Source organism: Kryptolebias marmoratus, linkage group LG24 (genome assembly GCF_001649575.2).
Source record: "Kryptolebias marmoratus isolate JLee-2015 linkage group LG24, ASM164957v2, whole genome shotgun sequence".
Lineage (NCBI taxonomy): Eukaryota > Metazoa > Chordata > Actinopteri > Cyprinodontiformes > Rivulidae > Kryptolebias > Kryptolebias marmoratus.
In genome coordinates, this window is record NC_051453.1 from 12,843,943 (window position 1) to 12,863,046 (window position 19,104).

The following is a 19,104-nucleotide window of genomic DNA, read 5'->3' on the forward strand; positions in this document are numbered from 1 at the left end:
CAAACAACAGTCAGGACCCGTCCCCCCACACGTAGGCGGAGGGAGGCTACCCTCTCGTTCACCGGGGTAAACCCCAACGTACAGGCACCAAGATGGGGGCAACAAGTATGCCCACTCCTGCTCGGCGCCTCTGTTAAATCATAAAACTCAAAATTAAACTTAAAGCTTAATTTGCTTTAAATTGATTTCTTATCATTTTTATGTATAATGTATTTTGTGTATAAGCTGGACTCTTAAGCAAAAGTCATCTTCACTTGGTAAATTGTAAATGATGAACAGTAGTAATTTATGATACATCCTGCATGTATTAAATCACTGTAAGCCATGCAAAAATCAAGCATTACATAATTAAATGATCATGATTCTCATTATAAAGTGCTAATTTGCTGTCTGTTGTCTGGCTGTGACATTACTTTCTATTATAGTTAGTACAACCCCATTTAAACACTCTGGAGCAACAATTTTACAAGTTTAAAAACAATTTTGTTGTTAAAAGTGAGAATTTTAAAGTCTGAACTGTTAAAGAAATAATTTGCTGAATGAACATAAAAATATGGAAAGATTTTCTTAAATGATAAAGCTATTACTTTTTGCTGTAATCCAAAAAATCTGGCGGGCTCAACATAATTTGTTTCTTTTTTTACTAAAGCTGAGTCTGATTTATTTTAACTAAGTTGGTCAAGCTTCTTGTCATTGATAAATGTTTTTTTTATTTAATGAATACTTAGATTTGTTTAAATTCATTCTATGTATGAGACAAAAAATAATCTAGTTATATGAAGCTGTATTTTGTGTTATTTGTGTAAAGAACAGATCAAATTGAAAAACAGTAGCACAAATAAACCAGGCAAAACCTATACAATTTATTTTAAGTATTACTGTTACTGTTACAACTCTAATTATTTATTTAGCTTTAAAATTAGTTCAACTAACCTAAAATTGACAGTGACAATTAAGTCAAACCAAACTTAATAAAGGATTTTGACTCATAGTTCACACAATAATTGCCTAATTCTAAAATACATGTAAAATATTATGACTGAGTAGAAAATTGCCCAATTATTTTTTAATTTTTATTTTATTTAGTATCTTTTTTAAACATTAGATTTACATACAAGCTAGTGTAAATAATTTGATGAACCTAAAGACAATAGATTTGAGGTTTGCAAATTTATAATTTTTTTTTTCATTTGTTGGTGTGTGCGGCGTCTGTACCTGTGTCTGAAGACAGCGGGCTGGACACACACTGGTGGTATTCCTCTCTAGCGCACAGAAGCTGTCCGTCCCTGAGGACGCAGCGGTCTCCCTTCTGCAGGCGGCAGGAACAAACGCTGCAGGTGAAGCAGCGCAGGTGGAACACGGAGGCCCCCGCCCGCATCACCAGCTCCGCGGGAGAGATGGCCGCCTTGCAGCCCCCACAGCGCACTGCAAACAGACTGGACAGAAAGGCAGACAAAGAGTGCGAACACTTTAACAGGAAGCAATGCTTTTGTTTTGGTTAGACAGGACCATTCACACCACAGTAAAACAGGACTTTATGAGAAAAAAATACACTCCCTAGATTTGGGTTATGTTGCTGGGTCGAGCTGTCACTCAAAACCACTGCCCCTGCCTGACTTCTCCCCTTTCCTCCCTCCCCCTCCTGCCTCAACCATTTAGACACATACCCTTGGTGTGTCGGGTGTGTATCTTAGCGCCTGGCAACCGGGGCTGGTGGGCTTAGCCCCAGAGTCTGTTGCCGTGGCTCTGACTGCTGTGTCCGAGGCCGTGCTATCCAGGGGCGCAGGAAAAAAGGGGCTCTCGGCAGGCCATGGCTCCAGGCAGAGGGGGGGAATCAGCTCTCCTGGTGGGAGAGACTGAGCCACTGGTCGCAGGAATTATCCGTGGAATTATCTTTAAGTCTGCTTAACCAGAGTTGGACAAAGACTGAGCCAGCCCCCAAGCAGCAGGACCATTGTCCGCTGGCTGGCACCTCCGCATTTTGGGTCTGTCACGCAGGATGATGCGTCATCATTCTGGAGCTGGTGTTTGTTTCCAGACCTGACTGGGTCACCAAACCAGTCAGCAAAGAGGCATGAGAAAGCAGCAGCTTTCAAAAACTAACTGAATATGGCCAACCAAAAGAACAAATTCATGTTGTCTTCTTTCTTTTTAACTACTAAATAAATGCAGTATGTGTAACTACTGTTGTGTGATGATGGGCTGTTTTCTCCAAAACTTCTACTGTACAGAGATTTTTACTGTAGAAGATTTACATCTACACGACAAACATTATAGAAAAGCTTTTGTAGCTGAACTAATATACTATGTTTTGTCTTAATATTTTAGAAACTTTTACTTGTTATTATTGCAAACAGAAAAGCTACCATGTCATTTGCTATTTGTTTAAACTGTCATGCCTCAGTAGATGAAAATGATCTTACATTGAAAAATGTTGTAGCTGTTTTGATCAAACTTTGAAAATAATGTTATGCTTTATCTAATGCAATTTTGTAAAATGTCACCATCATCCTCCTCCATCTAAGTTTGTCCTCTGCATCCTCTGTCCTCACTCCAACTACCCCCATGTCCTCTCTAACTGCATCCATATATCTCTTCTTTGTCTTTTTCCTGGCAGCTGCATCTCTAACATCCTTCCACCAATATCCCCACTGTCCCTCCTCTGCACATGTCCAAACCATCTCAGTCTGGCCTCTCTAACTTTATCTCCCAGTCATTCAACCTGTGCTGTACCAAGTACCAAGTACCTTCCTACCTGTCTCTCTAGTCACTGTGGCTGTAGTCCTGTGTCCTCCTGCCTCCACTCTTATAGGTCACCCTGTGTTCCTCCCACTTTTGGAAATAGGTACTTACTATAGCCATTTCCACCCTCTTGGCAAAATCCACCATATGTCCTTCCTGGTTCCTTTCCTTGACACCAAACCTGCCCATCACCTCCTCATCGCCTCTGTTTTCTTCACCAACATGTCCATTCAGATCTGCTTCGATCACCACTCTCTCCCCCTGGGAATACTCTCTATCACTTCATCAAGATCCTTCCAGACTTTCCCTTCCTCTCCTACATCCCATCCAACCTGTGGAGCATTACCACTGACAAATTAAGCATCAAACCTTCTACTTCCACCTTCAGACACATCACACATTCAAAACATCTGACACTCTTTTCACCTCAACTACAATTCCTGCTAACTCCTCCTTCAGGACCACCTCTACTCCATTTCTCCTTTCCACACCATGGTAAAACTCTGCCCCAATGCTGCGATCCTTGCTGCCCTTCTATTTGGTCTCTTGCACACATAACACATCTATTTTCCTCCTCTGCATCATGTCAGCCAGCTCTCTACCTTTGCCTGTCATTGTCCCTACGTTTAGAGTTGCTACCCTCAGTCCAATACTCTTGACTTTCCTCTTCTCCCTCTGTCTCCTGGCATGTTTTCCTCCTTGTGGTCTTCGACTAACAGTGGCACAATTTCCACCGGCATCCTGTTTGTCAACAGGACCAGGGACGGTCGTTGTTAACTTGGGCCTTGACCGATCCAGAATGGTACTGCTTAACTGAACTCAAATGTATGTTTTCGCAGAAGTGTCTGCTGTGGTGGCCTTTTTGATTTGCACTGACTCCAAAAGTTTAATCAGTTGTAGATGCACATCAAATTTCTGCAATTCATGCAACTTTTAGTAAAATTTGTCCAGTGATTCATAAGATATTTTGGCAACAGACAGACACAGACAATTCTGCCTTTACCTTTCTTTTGGCAGTTATAAAGAAAAGTTGCTAATGATTTTGATTTCAGTAACCTCCTTTAAATATACCAGAAATTACATATGACTTCCTTCTGGATATGTTTCAAATCAAAGTTCTACAAAACATTCTTACAAACAAATACAGACTACGCATAAAGCAAACATCCTTGAAGAAGGAGTCCTTCAATACATCACATCTTAGAGCCAAACACTGCTGCAGATCCCTTACTGGCTTCCCGAGGTAACTATGGAAACAATGAAGCTCATTCCCAGAGCCATCCGAACCACTTGACCCATTCGTATCGTCCGCCCCAGCGTCCTCAAAGGTATGTGTTTTAATATGGACGACATACCGTCAGTGGTATGTGCATTTCTGTGGCAACACAAGATGCATCAGCCAAGCATTACAAAGGAAGTGTGTCTGAGAAAATACCAGGAATGTTTGTGGGTCTCTGTGATACGGCAAAGTACTCAATCTGATGCTAATGCTAGATGTCAGCGGATAGCAAACTGTGGGCATTAATGTGTTGAGATCATTCGTGTTTCGAGAATCGCTGTTCCATTACTGTCCAGCCTGTCTTATGAGCCCCCGTTGTTTTAAGAGTCATTATTGCAAAGGTAAGAGCACCTCCGATACTTACAGAGCCGCTCCAGGTGTTTAATATTTCAGAGTTTCCGCTGACATGATTGGCCCCGCGACTCAGCCCCGAGAGCGGGAACACTCAGTCACGGTGGATTTAGACACGGCAATTAGTGACAGGACCGGCACAGACGAATTAGTCAGCAAAATCTTGCTCTCTGACATAACGCGCTTATTTCTAAGCTAATGTTTAAACATTTTTCAGAAAATCTTCACTTTTATTGGTCTCGCCATGACCTCAGAGATGACCTTTGACAGGCGAACTGACTGCTGGTCTGCTGGACAAGCAGAGAGAGACAGATCCTGTTTCTGGATCAGGTTAACCTGGATCCTTTGCTGAGCACAAACCAACACAGGCTGCGTATCAGATACACATCTTCAGGTCAAGTGTAGCACCAGTCACGCTGCTGCTCTGATGACCAGCCTGCTGTTCAGTCCTCCAGCCCAGTCAACTGTTTATTTGATCTAGATCTACTGATAGTCCCACCAGCCTAAACATCCCGCCGTCTCTGTTTTAATAAATGACACGACCGCTTTCTCCATGTAACCTACTGACTGACTGATTCAGGTCAGGCACACATATGCATGATTAATTATTGCCCGTCATGGACAAGAATGGTTTTGCCTGATTCACTTTTGGAGTCAACCCGATTCAAGATGGCTGCCACAGCCAACTGACCTTAAAACGCACAAAAACATGGATCTAACTCAGTCAGTTTTAGAGTTTTTAGGCTATAATCAGGTGTGATAGTAGCTAGGAGTCATCAACAAGACATAAGCTGAGCTCTACTTTGTGTGAGAGTTTTGCGAAAAGCTGTTAAAGTCAACCCTGTTTGTCTGTTAGCAAAATATCTCAAGAAACACTGAACAGATTTTATTAAAACTTTCAGAAAGTAGTCACTGGATGTGCATCTACAACTGATTACCTTTTGGAGTCAAATTGGCCGTCACAGCTAATTCACATCAGCCAACACAAAAAATGACTGTAACTCAGATTTACTGAGTGTAATTGAACTAAAATTTGATGTGGTAATAGCTGAGAGTCATTCACAACACAGACTCTGATCTTGACATCTTAAATATTGCATGCAAGATTGTGCACATATATATATATATATATATATATATATATATAAATATATATACACACCATAATAAACATATATGTAAACATACTTTCACATAATGCTTCAAGGTGCTTAGTGTATAACCTTTGCAAATCTGAAAGCATTTATTTTTCTATTTGTATTTTAGAAAATTATGACTTTTTTTCTTTTTAATTATCACTTTCAGATCGCACAGCAGTACCAACAAAACAGCATTTTGTTTTACAGCTTTTCAGTCTGTCAGAAAGCATTTTAATTTTTTTTTTTTTTTACTACAAAAGAGTACTAATAGAGCAAATCTGCTGGTCTGGCTGGCACTCGACCACACCGAAAAAGGTAAAAACAAAGGAAGATCCAGACAGACGTTGCAGCGTGTGGTAAGAAACAAATGTTGACACAGTATGGAATGATCACACGAGTGCTGCGTCTAAAAAACAACGGAGGGGGAGAGAGACACAATGTGTTTGGAGAGAAAAATTCTGGCACAGTTTTAAAGAGCTCACTGAGGGTCTCAGTGTGAAAATGGGGCGTCACACCCATACAGACAGGACAGAGGAGGGGGGAGGTGGGGGGTTTCAGAGGTGGAGCTTTGGCACCAGGCCTCCTGCTAATTGATCAGCTCAGATATCTCACGGTCGACTGGGCGTCGTCCCATTGCTCAACACAGGGCCTGCCGTACGAGGAGCCTTCCAGATGCCACTGCACATAACGCCAGGGCTCATGGAGCGCACTGTCCCCCAAAATAAGTTCACACCATCCTCACCCTCTCTACGCCAGACCTTCTGACATATGGCTCTACTCTCCTAATTACCTCAGTTCTGCTCTTTGCTCTGCACTTTTGCTCAACACTGATGTCTCCACTCTCCACACAGGCACTTTGAAATTTGGATTTTCGCAACTCGGATTTCCATATGTCCCTAAAATGTCTGCAGGAGATTTACACATCAACAATGTCCAATCAGATCAAAAGTCGCTTTTTGAATATTAAAATTTAAAGCACACAGACTTCTAGGTTGAAAAATTTGACTACTTTGTACGACAAAAAAAAAAAGTTTTTGCTTCCCAGCTTGGCAGAACAACTATCATTAAATTGTTCAGAAATAATGTGAGCGGCCGCCTTTTAGGCTGGGTAGGTTATATGTGGCTCTTGTTCAGATGAGATAAGAACTTGAGGTTGAGGTGGTGGGCAAAAAGGAGGTGATTCTTTTCTTTTTTTTTTTTTCTTTGGTGGTATCAGAGGGGACCATATGCCATCCCCAGCTTGCAGTTGCCACGCCACTAGCCCTCAACATCTTAACACATTTTGACAATGTGTCAGTTGAGCTCTGTACCCCATGGTTGTGTGTGAAGGTGTGACTTTGTGCATGTGTGGATGTATACACTAAACAATAGTTCCCTTACATTCCAGCTCCCTTAACACCCCCCGTCCTTCCCCAGTCACCTTGTTCTCTAAATCCACTGTGTCAAGTTTCCTGGAAGTCACTGCGCAGACGAGCACCAGGGGTTGCCCGGAAAATGCACTCGGATTATAAAACACTAAGTGAGCAGACCTGCATTTGTTTGCTATCAATGGGAATCACTTCCTTTTTCTCTTCTTTCAATCACTGTCTGTCATGCACACACACACACACACACATGGATGCATTCTTAGCCAAGGTCAGCATGTCGACATGGGCTCTCCTGTGAAAACTGGATGAATGACGCACAATTATTTATTATGATCCTACTAAACAAATGAAATAAAACAGGTCTGCAGCTCAGTAGTGAATTCAGCAAAAATGAGTCACTCCTAAACAACAATCACAATAAAATATATGTAAAAAGCATCCTGATGCAGATCAAAATATTTAACAGTGTTATATTATTATTATTATTTATTTTGACTGACTGAAAGCCCACTGAGCAATGATGCTGTCGATACAATAATGATGAAGATGACATTTACTTCTGTAAAAAACTCTCTTTGAAGGGAAAAAAAGTGCAAACTTTAAGAGGAGCTCACTGCAGTACCATGAGCTGCAGCTCCTAAAAATACTTTTTTTTTCTCCTTTTTTTGAAGTTCTAATTCTTTTAACAGGTTTGAACGTTTGACCCAAGCTGGCATCCTACAAAATCCACACAATGCGCACTCTGAGAGACACACAAGGACACATTTTTTCTTTTTTCTCAGGATGAGTGATTAGACAGATAACTTTTACTAATTACCGTTTCATAATGTACTCTATCTGAATGTATTGGCTGTAATTAGAGATGACTAAGTTGACTTTTGTTGTGAGTTGATGCTATATAAACAAACTGAATTGAATTGAAATGAACTGAATTAAACTGGATTGTTTAGGGTGCCCTGAAATATGAAATGTTGATTTTTTTTCCCCATTGACATATATAATAAACTTGATTTTTTTTGTCAAACCGATAAAATACAATTATTAGGATTTTATCTGAAATTGCTGTTTTGTTTTGTTTTGTTTTAGGCCAGCTCATTTCACTTCAGCATAACTCAAGAGGAAACTTGCATTTGCTTTAACTCCTATTCCCAAAACGTTTCTGCTTTTTCAGGAAAAAAAAAATTGAATTATTCAAGAGAGACGTGACAATTTGCAAAAGTATAACTGCTCCTACAGTAGCTTTCTAACCAAAATGTGCCCCGAAGGTGTTTTCGTGCCAAATAACGTGAGCATGATGTAAAACACACAGCCCTGACGTCTGCACTCACTCGGCGTAGTCCCGCTTGCAGTAAAGTTTGCGGTCCCGCAGGAAGCAGGAGTTCCTCAGGGCGTCCCCGCACGCCGCGCACCTCACGCACTCCTCGTGCCAGAGGCAGTCGGTGACTCGGAGCAGGAATCTGTCCCTGATGGGCCGGTGGCATCCCGCGCACACTGCCCTCGGGTCCATTTCTGCGGCGGACAGATCAAATCCCTCCTTTCTTCAAGAGCTGGAGGGAAGGAAGTTTAATGAAAAGTTTTCAAAACAATCAGAGTGAATCCCTTTAGTTTTTAAAAAGAAACTGTAGTTACTGTAGTTCACGGAAAAAGGAGGGGAAACAAAGTGAAAGAAACTTTTTTTTTTAAGGTGATAGAACCCTTACCAGTAAAATGCGAGCTCCTGGACGGGGAGAAAAGTGTTTGGATTAGAAAACTGCCTCTTCTCCTCCGAGCATCTCCGGCGGCTCAGAGTCCGGCTGCGGGTTCCTGCAGGTTCCTGCAGCTCAGCAGCGCAGGAAAAAGAAAAAGTTGCTCCCTTCAGACTCTCCGAGGCCACGCTCATGGACTCAACGCGCTCTCTATCAATTATCCTATTAGGAGTGAACGGGAAGGAGACGGAGAGTCCTCCTCCATGTGCAGGTGCAGGTTACCTCTCCCTCAGTCTCTCCCCCCTTCCTCTCCCTCCTTCTCCTCCTCCCTGGCTCTGTCACTTTCTCCCCTCTCCCTGCCTACACAGAATACCACAAAGAGCCGCACTCCGTTCTTATTGTTTACAACCTGAAAGCAATGGTTAAAAGTTCACTTTTTTAACAGACAGACAGATAGATAGATAGATAGATAGATAGATAGATAGATAGATAGATAGATAGATAGATAGATAGATAGATAGATAGATAGATAGATAGATAGATAGATAGATAGATAGATAGATAGATAGATAGATAGATAGATAGATAGATAGATAGATAGATAGATAGATAGAACCCTTTTTAAAAGTGTCTTTGTCCCCCACAAAGCTGTCAGAATGTCAGACTCATTTGTCTAAATAAACTGTTCAAAACTGCAACACATTGTATCAGAGCTTTTTCAGTACAATGTCATATTAAGCTGGGTGCCTGCCTCTGTTGAACAGACGGTCTCTGGTAAGCCGTGGCAACGCAGAGAGGTGGGATGGGTAAACCTGCGTCCCTTTAAGCTTGTGGTTTGACTGATCCGTCCATCTGACCTGTGCAAAAAGCAGTAAGGCTGCAGTGAGAACAGAAGTGACGTTGCAAGCGTCCAAATGTTTCTTTCAAAGCCAAAAACATGGAAGGTAGATTTGAAAATGTGAGAATTTAAAAGCAAATGTGCTGGAAAGTTTTTTTGTTTTTCCCTTTGCCAGCAGCAACGAATGGTAAAGAAGTATTGCTGATTGAAGAATGCAGCGTGAAAGGCAATACAGGTTAAATTTTGCTTTTTTTTCTGCAAGTTGTCCAGAAGAATTACATGACGGGGGATGTCAAGTACAGGTGTTATTCACATCTTTTCACCAACAGTAACACTGTACAGAATAAAATGGTAAATGCATTGCATTTATGCAGCACTTTTCTAGTTTTTCTGACTCATTTAAAGCACTTTTAGACTGCAAGTCATTCACTTATTCACACATAAACACAAACATGAACACTTTGGCATGTGGTGAGGGGGGAGCCAAGATCAAACTACCAACCAGATTATTTAGGGAATTTATAGTTTTGTGTACCTGCACTCTGTGGCAGAGTCATCAGATCTGAATCCATCATCAATACACAAAATGAGAAGGTATCATGTGTAAGACACTTGATAGCTCTAAAAAACTTACTGTTGTTTTGTCTCCTAATTTCACATTTGTCCGTAGTTAATTTGTTTCTTATGTATTTTTTTCTTATTTAGCATCAACAACACCAATCATCTGCTCGAACCCATAAATGCTTATCATACTGCAAAGATGCGTTTGCCATTTTATCAGATATGCCACTGGTTTCAAAGATGGTGTCAGGACCCTACAGTGGGTTGTGAAACTCTGCATATGTGGTCTTGAAATGAAAGCCAGAAATTAAATATTACTATTACTGTTGTATATTTTAGATGGGGTTTTTTTTTCGGGTTGCATCAGAAAAAGATATTTCACAACACTAAATTATGATGTTTTGGTGCCCTCTAGTGGACAAAATGCAAAATCATAGGTAGGAAACACTTCATTAAGGAAGTAGAAAAAAACAAGCAGCTCTGTCAGATAATGAAACAAACACACAACCATTTTACTTACATTTTAAATAACTTTATTCAGTAAGAATTAATAAATGTATTTTTTTATTAAATGCAGGGATGTTTTTTTTTGTTGTTTTTTTCTCCTCATGATTCCTCTTTAATTTGCAACAGGTTGTCTTTAAAAACAAATACCAGAAAATTATCTATTTACAAAATCTGTTAACAACTCTAGTAGAATTTGTTTGGACAGTGCACGCTCCCCACAACCGCAAAATATTACCTCTATTTCAAATATTCTGCTGCTCTCGGTAGAAAATAGGTTCTTTTACAGTTTCAATCAAGTCTCTTTATTCGGCCTCCATATCGCTCACAGTGTGGGGGAGTATATACAGGGGAGGGGCGGGGGGAGGACTGGGTGTCATGTGATCTGATGCGGCGCCTCCAGCATCTCCATCAGGAAGGTGTCGATGGGCGTGTCCCCGATTAACTTGAAGAAGAACAGATGCTCCAGACACTTGAGGCCGATGGAGCGCAGAGCGGGGAGGCGGAGCAGCAGTTTGGCGAACCTGCAAACCACAAGAGAGTTTTATAATATTTATTTTTATAAATCTAGCTGCACACAGTGACTTCTAAATGACACATTAGTAGCATAAAATTGTTCCTTTATCTATACCACTGTAGCTATTGTTTACTTTGTGAAAGTTGAAACTGAATGCACTGATACAGATATTACTTGACCACAAATTTACGCACTTATAAACAATTTATTGGATTACTGATGCTTTCTCTTTATTTTTAGTTCCTAAATATCTGCAAAGAGCTGTGTATGGTGCATTTTTATGTTTCACATTTATACCTTGAAGGAATGCATGTCACCTGCCATCTTTTATGCCACAGTGTTTAACTAAGTGTTTAACTGTCTTGAAGCAGTTTGACTCCAGAAGGTAATCAGTTGTAGAGTTACATCCAATAATTTGTTTCTTAGAGTTTCATTAAAATCCATCCAGTGGTTCATAAGATATTTTGCTAACAGACAAACATGGTTGACTCCAACTGTTAATGGCCAGGTTTTAAGCAAAGATGTTGCCTAAAACTTGGTCATGTGTTGTGAATTAGTCTTATCTACTGCTGGAATCAAACAGTGCTGTTTAAAGCACATTAATGCTGTAATGGTTTGCATTTCCTACCTGCCAGGCTGGTCTGGGTACTTCTGTTTTGTATACGACTCCAGCGAAGCATAGACCTTTTCTCGTAGCGCCTCCACCTCTGATGGGTTCGACAAACCTTTTGCGTCTGAAACAAAGTTAACAACAAGCTCATATATTAACTTCCGTCTTGCCGTTTGCAAGCACATAAAACTACCCTCCTCAGAATTTCAAAGCAGTTTTCTGAGAAATGCTTTTGAGCTTCTTATGTGCAGACCAGACCGACCTGGGTTGAAGAGGACGATGGCTCGCAGGCAGCCGAGTTCCGTTTTATCCATCTGCATGTCTTTCATTTTCGAAACCAACTCTGTCAGGACCCTGCAGGAAATCAAGATTAACAGCACATTAGCAGGAACTTAATAACTCTCAAATAGTTCTCCGAATTGAAATTATTTTTCATTGCATACAGAAAATGACACAACTGAAACACAAGAACGAAATCATTCTGCTTGAAATCCTCATCTAAAGAAGAAAACGTGGTCTGATCAATGTCTCCCGAGCCTTTCTTCCTCTGCTGTGAGAGTAATATGATGCATTTTATGGGGAACAGTTCAGAGGTAAGTTTGCTCCAAATTGCCATCTGTTGTTGTTTTGTCATGTAATCACTGATAAGGTCAAATAGTTACTGCTGGAGCATTTTCACATTTGCATTTTGAAAATAAACTCATAATATAATGATAATATCCCAGCATAAAGCAGATTATGCATGTCTTTATACATCGTCTGAGGATCATCGGTGCAGTTTAAGTATTCATTCACGCTCCATTTCAGTACCCGTAACCAACAAAAGGTGGCAGTGTACGCTCAACTTCAGCGGACCATGTGGGAAAGCATCGTTTCTTGTTTGAGCGTTCCTTACCTGTCAAAGATGGATCCCACCCCGGCGCTGTGGGCGCTGCTTCTGTGGACGTGAAGACCCGTGGCGAGCAGGATGCCGTCCTTAACCGTGACTGAGCGATGTGAGAAAGAGGCGATGAGGAGCTCGTTCCAGCCTGGGCGGATTAAAAAAAAAAAAAACAATAAAAACAATGTACTCTCAGAGTTATGTGGTGTACCTTTATCACCTGTCACTGAAGGCAAAGCTGGAGTAATAATGTTTTTGCCCGTGTCTGTGTGTATGTCTACGTTTAGATGTACTGTTAGTGAAATATGTCCTAAACCACTGCACGGATTTCAATGAAACTCCCAGAAAGTAATCATTAGATGTATGTTTACAACTGATAGAATACAACTAAGCAAATGCAAAAATTGAGCTAAATTTGAGTGTGGTAGCAGCTGACAGTCTTCCCTGACACATACTACAAACGCAGCACATTGCACAACCTCACTGCTTAAACCTAAGCATTAACTGTTAGAGTCAACCCTGCCTGTCTGTTAGCAAAAAATCTCATTAAACCACCCAACGGATGTCATCAAAACTCAACAAAAGGTGGCGGGCAATATGGATTTCTTCAAGGAATGTTAGGCATTCAATTTCTATAATCATTTTTTGTTTTTTTCTGAGTTTTGCTGTAAAGACGTTTACTGGGTCCCGCTCATGACTTCCTCATCCAGGCGCGAGTGTGAAACCAGCAGAAACCAGCGCAGGAGCTGCAGCTGCAAACCGCACTGCTGGGACTTGGCAAATAGTCCAGATATATATTTGGTGTCGCTGCTCTAATAAACTAGATGGCAAAGATGTGTTGAGTGAATGTAAAAAAAAAACAAAGCAAAACGCCAAAATAGATGTGCTGACTGGAGATGAACAACCGCTGCGAAGAAATACTACACAAACATAAGGAATCTGGGTCCCACTAAGGGCTGTTTACTCTCATAGGAAAAACGCGTGCGCTTGTGTCCGCACGCCTACCTGCTCGTAGGAGGATGACCTGGTCATCCAGAGGGAGTTCGGAGAAGTGGGGGATCCTTTTGGCCCACTCCACCAAGGTGAAGAGCTGCTTGTCTGCCGCTTGGCAGATATTGGTGACGGGGTCGTTGGTCTGAAGAGGAACAAACTATTCAGTAAATGACTGTGCTTATAATATCCTCCAGTGACATTTACACTTAGATAGCAGGTACAGCTGTGGCTAAATTGAGGACTTCGTGAACCAGCGGTTTCCTCTCATGACTTTGTAAAAGTTCAAGCAGTCTTGTATTTCAACTGCAGAGCGACAGAAGTCTCACATGTGACAGACAAACTATCAGTTTGGTTGTGGAGCCAAAAAAACGATGAAAAAAAGGGTCTGCTGTACTCAGATTTGAAGGGACAGTTCAGACACATGGTTAGATTTTTTTTTAAAAGAAAAAAGGTTTCTATGGAAAGATTATGAAAGGTTAGTATCTCACTTGTTGTAGATAGCTTCATGAACTACCTTAATTTGGGGAAGCGGAGTTTAACTCCGAGCTAACGGCTAGTCTGAGCAGGACCAAGATGTTTAAAACTCCTACAGTCCCAACCACTTCATAATGGCTCCTGCAAACATTATTTTATCAACCTCCACACTGCCGTCAGTTTCGCGTCTACAGCAGAGCAAATCTTTCCACAGAGACCCCACTTCAAAAGATCTGAAGTGTCGCTTTAAGAGCAGGTATCAGATCTGAGCAGATAAATAAATGAATCTGCCTTCAGAGCAGATTATGACACCGGCGTGTTTAAACGGGATTTGCTTTCACAAGCTGATTAAGCTGTGAGAAAAGTCTCTGATAAGCTCGTTAATCAAATCTATATAAGTGTTTGAAGATGTTTTTGCATTTTTGTTTTGCTTTGGACTGATCAGATTCTATTTAATTAGCTTCACAATTAAAAAGTACATTCGACTGTCTTCATTAGGTTTCAGTCACGTTATTTCAGTGGTTCCCAAAGTTAGGGTGCAGAGATCATATAAGCTTTAATAAAAGACTGTTAATGAGATTTTCAGCTTTAAAGGGATAGTCTTGTCATTTTTGAAGTGATGTTCTGTTCAATAGTTATCAATAATCAGTACCTTATCAGCCAGAGAATAGAGAAATAGGCAAAAGTCTTCATCCAGGTTAGGCAAATTGCGAGCCGAACGAGGGCTTGTTTTTAAATACTTAGGCTCGTGAATCAACTTTTTTGCAAAACCAAAACACGGGCGTGAAAGAACGCTGTCAAACCTCCACACTTTTGCAGGACGCCGTTTGAGAAGTCTGTCGCCGTTTTCCCGACCGCACAACGTCCGTGTCGCCACGCACGCGCCTGTGTGCTGAGCGAGCTGCAAACAGACGTTGTATTTGCTGATGGTGGTGAGGTTGCGCGTGTATCAGTGAAATCAAAAAGTTCCCTCAGCTACCAGCAGATTGATACACTCGCAGTGTCACCACCACCGGCACACGCAATATGTCACAGCTGATAACTACTGGTGACCTCTGACAGAGAATCACTTCCAAAAATGCCTAGACTGTCCCTTTAACTCTTACAAAGACATAAAAGAAGTGGCTATAAATGGATTAACAATAATATACTGACTTAATGACTGGTGAGGTTCTTTGTTAAATGGCTTATTAGTATTGTTTGTGCACTTTAACCAGCAGCAGTTGGGGTCATGAGTCTCTGCAACTTTTATTATCTGAATCAAAAACTAAAAAGTTTTGAAGCCATCGCTTTCATGCCAGAGATTTGCTTATAGTTTATAGGTTTGGCCCTAACTAGGCTTAGAGAGTGAGATTCTTACAGAGTTTCCTGGACTGCCATCGCTGTACGTCTCTGTTTTGGGCTCCACGGCCAGCTCAGCATCCAGGATCTTGTCGACGGGCATGTCCTCGTTAAAACTGCTGGTAGATTCCACCTCGTTCTCCCCGCGCTCCTTCCCACGCTGCCTCTCTTCCTGCACAGCTGCACGCACACCCACATGAGCACACACACCCACACACAAAACAGACACGTCACGTCAAGAACAGAATGTTTGACATCCTATTCTAGGTGCCAGCAAATAACAGCAGGAGTTGTTCACAACACTGAAGGAGGGTTTCTGCTCGACAGTTGGACTAAAAGACAAAAACAGGGGTCCTCGTGAAAGCTACGCTCCTTCAAAAAAATGTATTTATTTGGTATTTAAAGGAAGACACTAAGAAACTTTAATGGTGCAATGTAGCAGAAAGTCCTGTCAAAAATGACATTAACGATGTCTACTTTCCATGAGTATTTGTAATATTTTCATACTTGTGACGTTGCCTATAATAAGCAATTAGTTACTTTACAGAGTGTTGCAAATCTTGCACACAACGGGATTTGATGCTTTTGTTTAAAATAAATTGGAAGTAGAAATGAAGCTAAAGCACTTAGTTAATTGTCCGAAAAAAAAAAAGACTGTTTTTGTTCTAATAACTTTCATGTAAAAAAAAATCATTATTTTAATGTTTTCAACCCTTTTAACTGTTATTTTTTTCTCTATTTCAAATTATATTGACAACGTTGATGTTTACACATTCAACCTGATTTCTGTTTTTTGAATTTACTCAAAGTGAACAATCCATTCATTCGGACAAACGAACAGATTAGTGGAAATAATTGTGAGTAGTAGTGTGCTATTTGCTATTTGGGCTCCGCTTCCAGTAAAATACGGTTTGTTTTGCATAATTTTATAAGTATGGGAGGTCAGCTGACTAACCATAATGACAGATTACATAACCAGTATTTCAATATAGTTTGACTCCACGTTTCTTTTGTTAACAACCTCACAAGTAAGTCTCGAGTTTTCAAAATTGCAAAAACCAAAACTCAAAAATGTTTACCACAAATAAAAATGCATCACTTCTGTGCATCCTGGACTAAAGTTTTTTTTTTTTTTACATCTGCACACTCACCTTCTCTCTTCATGCCCATGGCCAGGCACTTCTGGTAGCGACAGTACTGGCAGCGGTTCCGCTGGCGTTTGTCTATTAGGCACTCTTTGTTGTCTCGACATGTGTAGGTGAGATCTTTACGGACGGTGCGCTTGAAGAAGCCTTTGCAGCCCTCGCAGCTGTACACACCGTAGTGCTTCCCTGTGGAACAGGGATCCACAGCGTCAGTCCTGCTTCATCTCACAATATTGGCACAATAAAACTCACAGTGCTGCCTTTAAATCCTCTTTTAAAGCGCATGTTTGAATTGACTGAAAACATGTTGCTACTGCAAATACACGGACAGCAGATCAGATCTTGTGCAGGAAGAAAACAATCTGAGACAATGCCTGACAGTGTGTGCGTGTTTGTGGTGTATATCTGTTGGTATATCCTTCTCCTCTGTCCTCACCCTCACACGTTACCTGAGGAGCGATCCCCACAAATAGCACAGATGTGTTTCGACATCCCTCCCGGGCTCGTACATTGGTAGTTGATGTTTCCTAGAGGCTGCAGGCCCGGCGGGGGCTTGATGTCCTCTGAGCTGCTAACGCTGTTCATAGAGTTCATCTGAGGATGACAGGAAGACAAAAGGGAGAACGAAGAGTTGAAGCCGAGGTGGTCAGAGCTGAGCAGAACAGGGCAGAGCGGTGGAGGAAGTGCAAAGGAAGTGAAAACTATTCAGCAGTCTCATGACACTCCCCCCCCTTTCTTTTTTCATTCTGTCTTCTGCTTGATCACATTTTTTTTCCCTTCCCGCCCACATACTTTGTTGTGAAAGTGTCTCAGCAAGTGATCACATGCTCCATGAGTGGGAGGAGCTGAAACCTCAGCACGAGTCTTGTCGTACTTGTTTTTATATATATATTTATATGTATGTATGTAGGGAGATGAGGGAGGCGCAAGAGAGGAATCTCATGCGAGGCAGTTCCAAAACCAAACAGCAGGGGGCAGTCTAACAGAGTCTCACATGAATTTTAAACAAGATGTTCAAAATGAATCCATAACATTTGTGGCCAAAAAAAACTGAATTTAAAATTTCATCAAATATTTATAATGTGTTGCTGAACATTAAAAAGGAAATGTATTGGAATGACAATAATGATGACCTCAAAAAAAAAAAAACATTTACGTTTCTTTCCAGTAAGAAAAACTCCCATCCAGGAAAAACATTTCATAGAAGTCTGACTTGTGCTTAGTCTTAAACCCAAGTCAGTCCTCCTTTGACTTCTACATATTTTCAGTCTCTTATCATCCTCTTGCCCTGTGACCCCTTGCCACTGTTCAGACTTCAGCAGAATGTGTATTCATTTCCCACGAAAGGATAAAGTTTTTGCCCGTGTGTGTGTGTCTGTCTGTCTGGTTCTACCTCATGAACTGCTGGATGGATTTAAATGAAAATTGCAGAAAGTAATTCTTAGATATACATCTACAACAGATTACCATTTGGAGTCCACATCATTCAACACGGCTTCCACAGCCACCTGACCTTAAAAAAGCACAAAAATGGGTATAACTTAGTTAATTGTATGAATATTGCAGTAGAATCTGATGTGGTAGTGGCTGAGAGTCATCCACAACATATGACATCTCACAGTAACGCATGAGATCGCCCATAATAATTCTCATCATAAAATGATCTTAATTTGAAACACTGGACTAAAGGAAGCAACATGTAATCCATCAAGAAATGCTAGGCCTTTAACGCATTTTTTTTGTGTTTGTTTGCAAACATCTGCAAAACAGCTGGAGAGCAGGATTTCCTACATGTCCCCTTGTGACCCATGTGTTTGATGCAGCGTGACATATAGAAAAGCCTTTCTCCAGTCACCTCGTGCATTTCCTATCACTTATTTACAACGTGCACTCTGAAGATCCTCTAAGGGCAGCCTGAACTTGGATATTACAGACACGGATTGTCCTTGTTCTTGTTTTTTTTTTGGTTCTTTTTTTTTTTAGCTTTCTCTGAATGTGATGGTTTTCTCCTAGTGTGGATGCCCAGAGGTAAATAATCACAGTTAAATGAAACATCAGCTCCTGCATACTTGCTCATTGGTGAGTCAGGGGTGAGCAGCGAATCCTCTGCAGAGTGCAACACTGTCTGTCACAAATAATTAATGTTACATGAACTAAAAAAGAGTTTTTTTTTAAAAAAAGCTGTTGTTCAGACAGAATGCTGCTTTAGATTACCAACAAACTGCTGTCGAAAATAGGTACAAAAACACTCTATAGATTATTGATGCATCATACATTATTTATTGGTATTCCTTGGATGTATTTAGGTCTTTTCAGGGCCAGACTCCACCGTGCAAATAAAATCTTTTGGGCTTATGAAAGTGCACAAAAATATTTCTCCTTTAACAGAAATTTTTATTTTGAGGAAACAGCAGAGTTTTGATAACACTGATGAAACACAGCTGGAAGAATTAACCATTTAACAGGGCTGCTGGGTTTTCAGAGAACTGCAGTGATGAATGAGTTCTTTTAGATAATCATTGACTCAAATTGTTGATGTAATTAACCATTAGTTGTAACCCTGAATACAAATAAACACAGAGACAACTCCAACTAAACATTCAAAAGTAGTAATGGGTTTAAAAGAGAAATCGTCTTTGCTTACAAAAAGGCCTATAACTCAATGAGTTGTGCAGCTG

At 40.8% G+C, this 19,104-nt stretch overlaps 2 protein-coding genes across 3 annotated transcripts in view; both read right to left on the reverse strand.

Moving 5' to 3' along the window:
* lmx1a (LIM homeobox transcription factor 1, alpha) overlaps nt 1–8,794 on the reverse strand; it is a 15,410-nt gene extending 6,616 nt beyond the window's left edge. The window contains exons 1-3 of the mRNA XM_017407150.3: nt 8,579–8,794; nt 8,207–8,425; nt 1,216–1,436 (exon numbers count right to left, since the gene is read on the reverse strand). Of these exons, the coding sequence (XP_017262639.1) occupies nt 1,216–1,436; nt 8,207–8,385 (400 nt within the window). The 5' untranslated portion in view covers nt 8,386–8,425; nt 8,579–8,794. The remainder of the gene's footprint in view (nt 1–1,215; nt 1,437–8,206; nt 8,426–8,578) is intronic.
* A 1,723-nt stretch (nt 8,795–10,517) lies between these two features.
* The window catches only part of rxrgb (retinoid X receptor, gamma b), a 29,543-nt gene continuing 20,956 nt past the window's right edge, over nt 10,518–19,104 (reverse strand). The window contains exons 3-10 of one of the 2 annotated variants that reach the window (XM_017407363.3): nt 16,876–17,020; nt 16,433–16,612; nt 15,301–15,491; nt 13,479–13,608; nt 12,489–12,621; nt 11,856–11,947; nt 11,612–11,717; nt 10,518–10,990 (exon numbers count right to left, since the gene is read on the reverse strand). In XM_017407363.3, coding sequence (XP_017262852.1) covers nt 10,843–10,990; nt 11,612–11,717; nt 11,856–11,947; nt 12,489–12,621; nt 13,479–13,608; nt 15,301–15,491; nt 16,433–16,612; nt 16,876–17,020 — 1,125 coding nt within the window. In that variant the 3' untranslated portion in view covers nt 10,518–10,842. The remainder of the gene's footprint in view (nt 10,991–11,611; nt 11,718–11,855; nt 11,948–12,488; nt 12,622–13,478; nt 13,609–15,300; nt 15,492–16,432; nt 16,613–16,875; nt 17,021–19,104) is intronic. The other variant, XM_017407362.3, reaches the window with a different exon arrangement.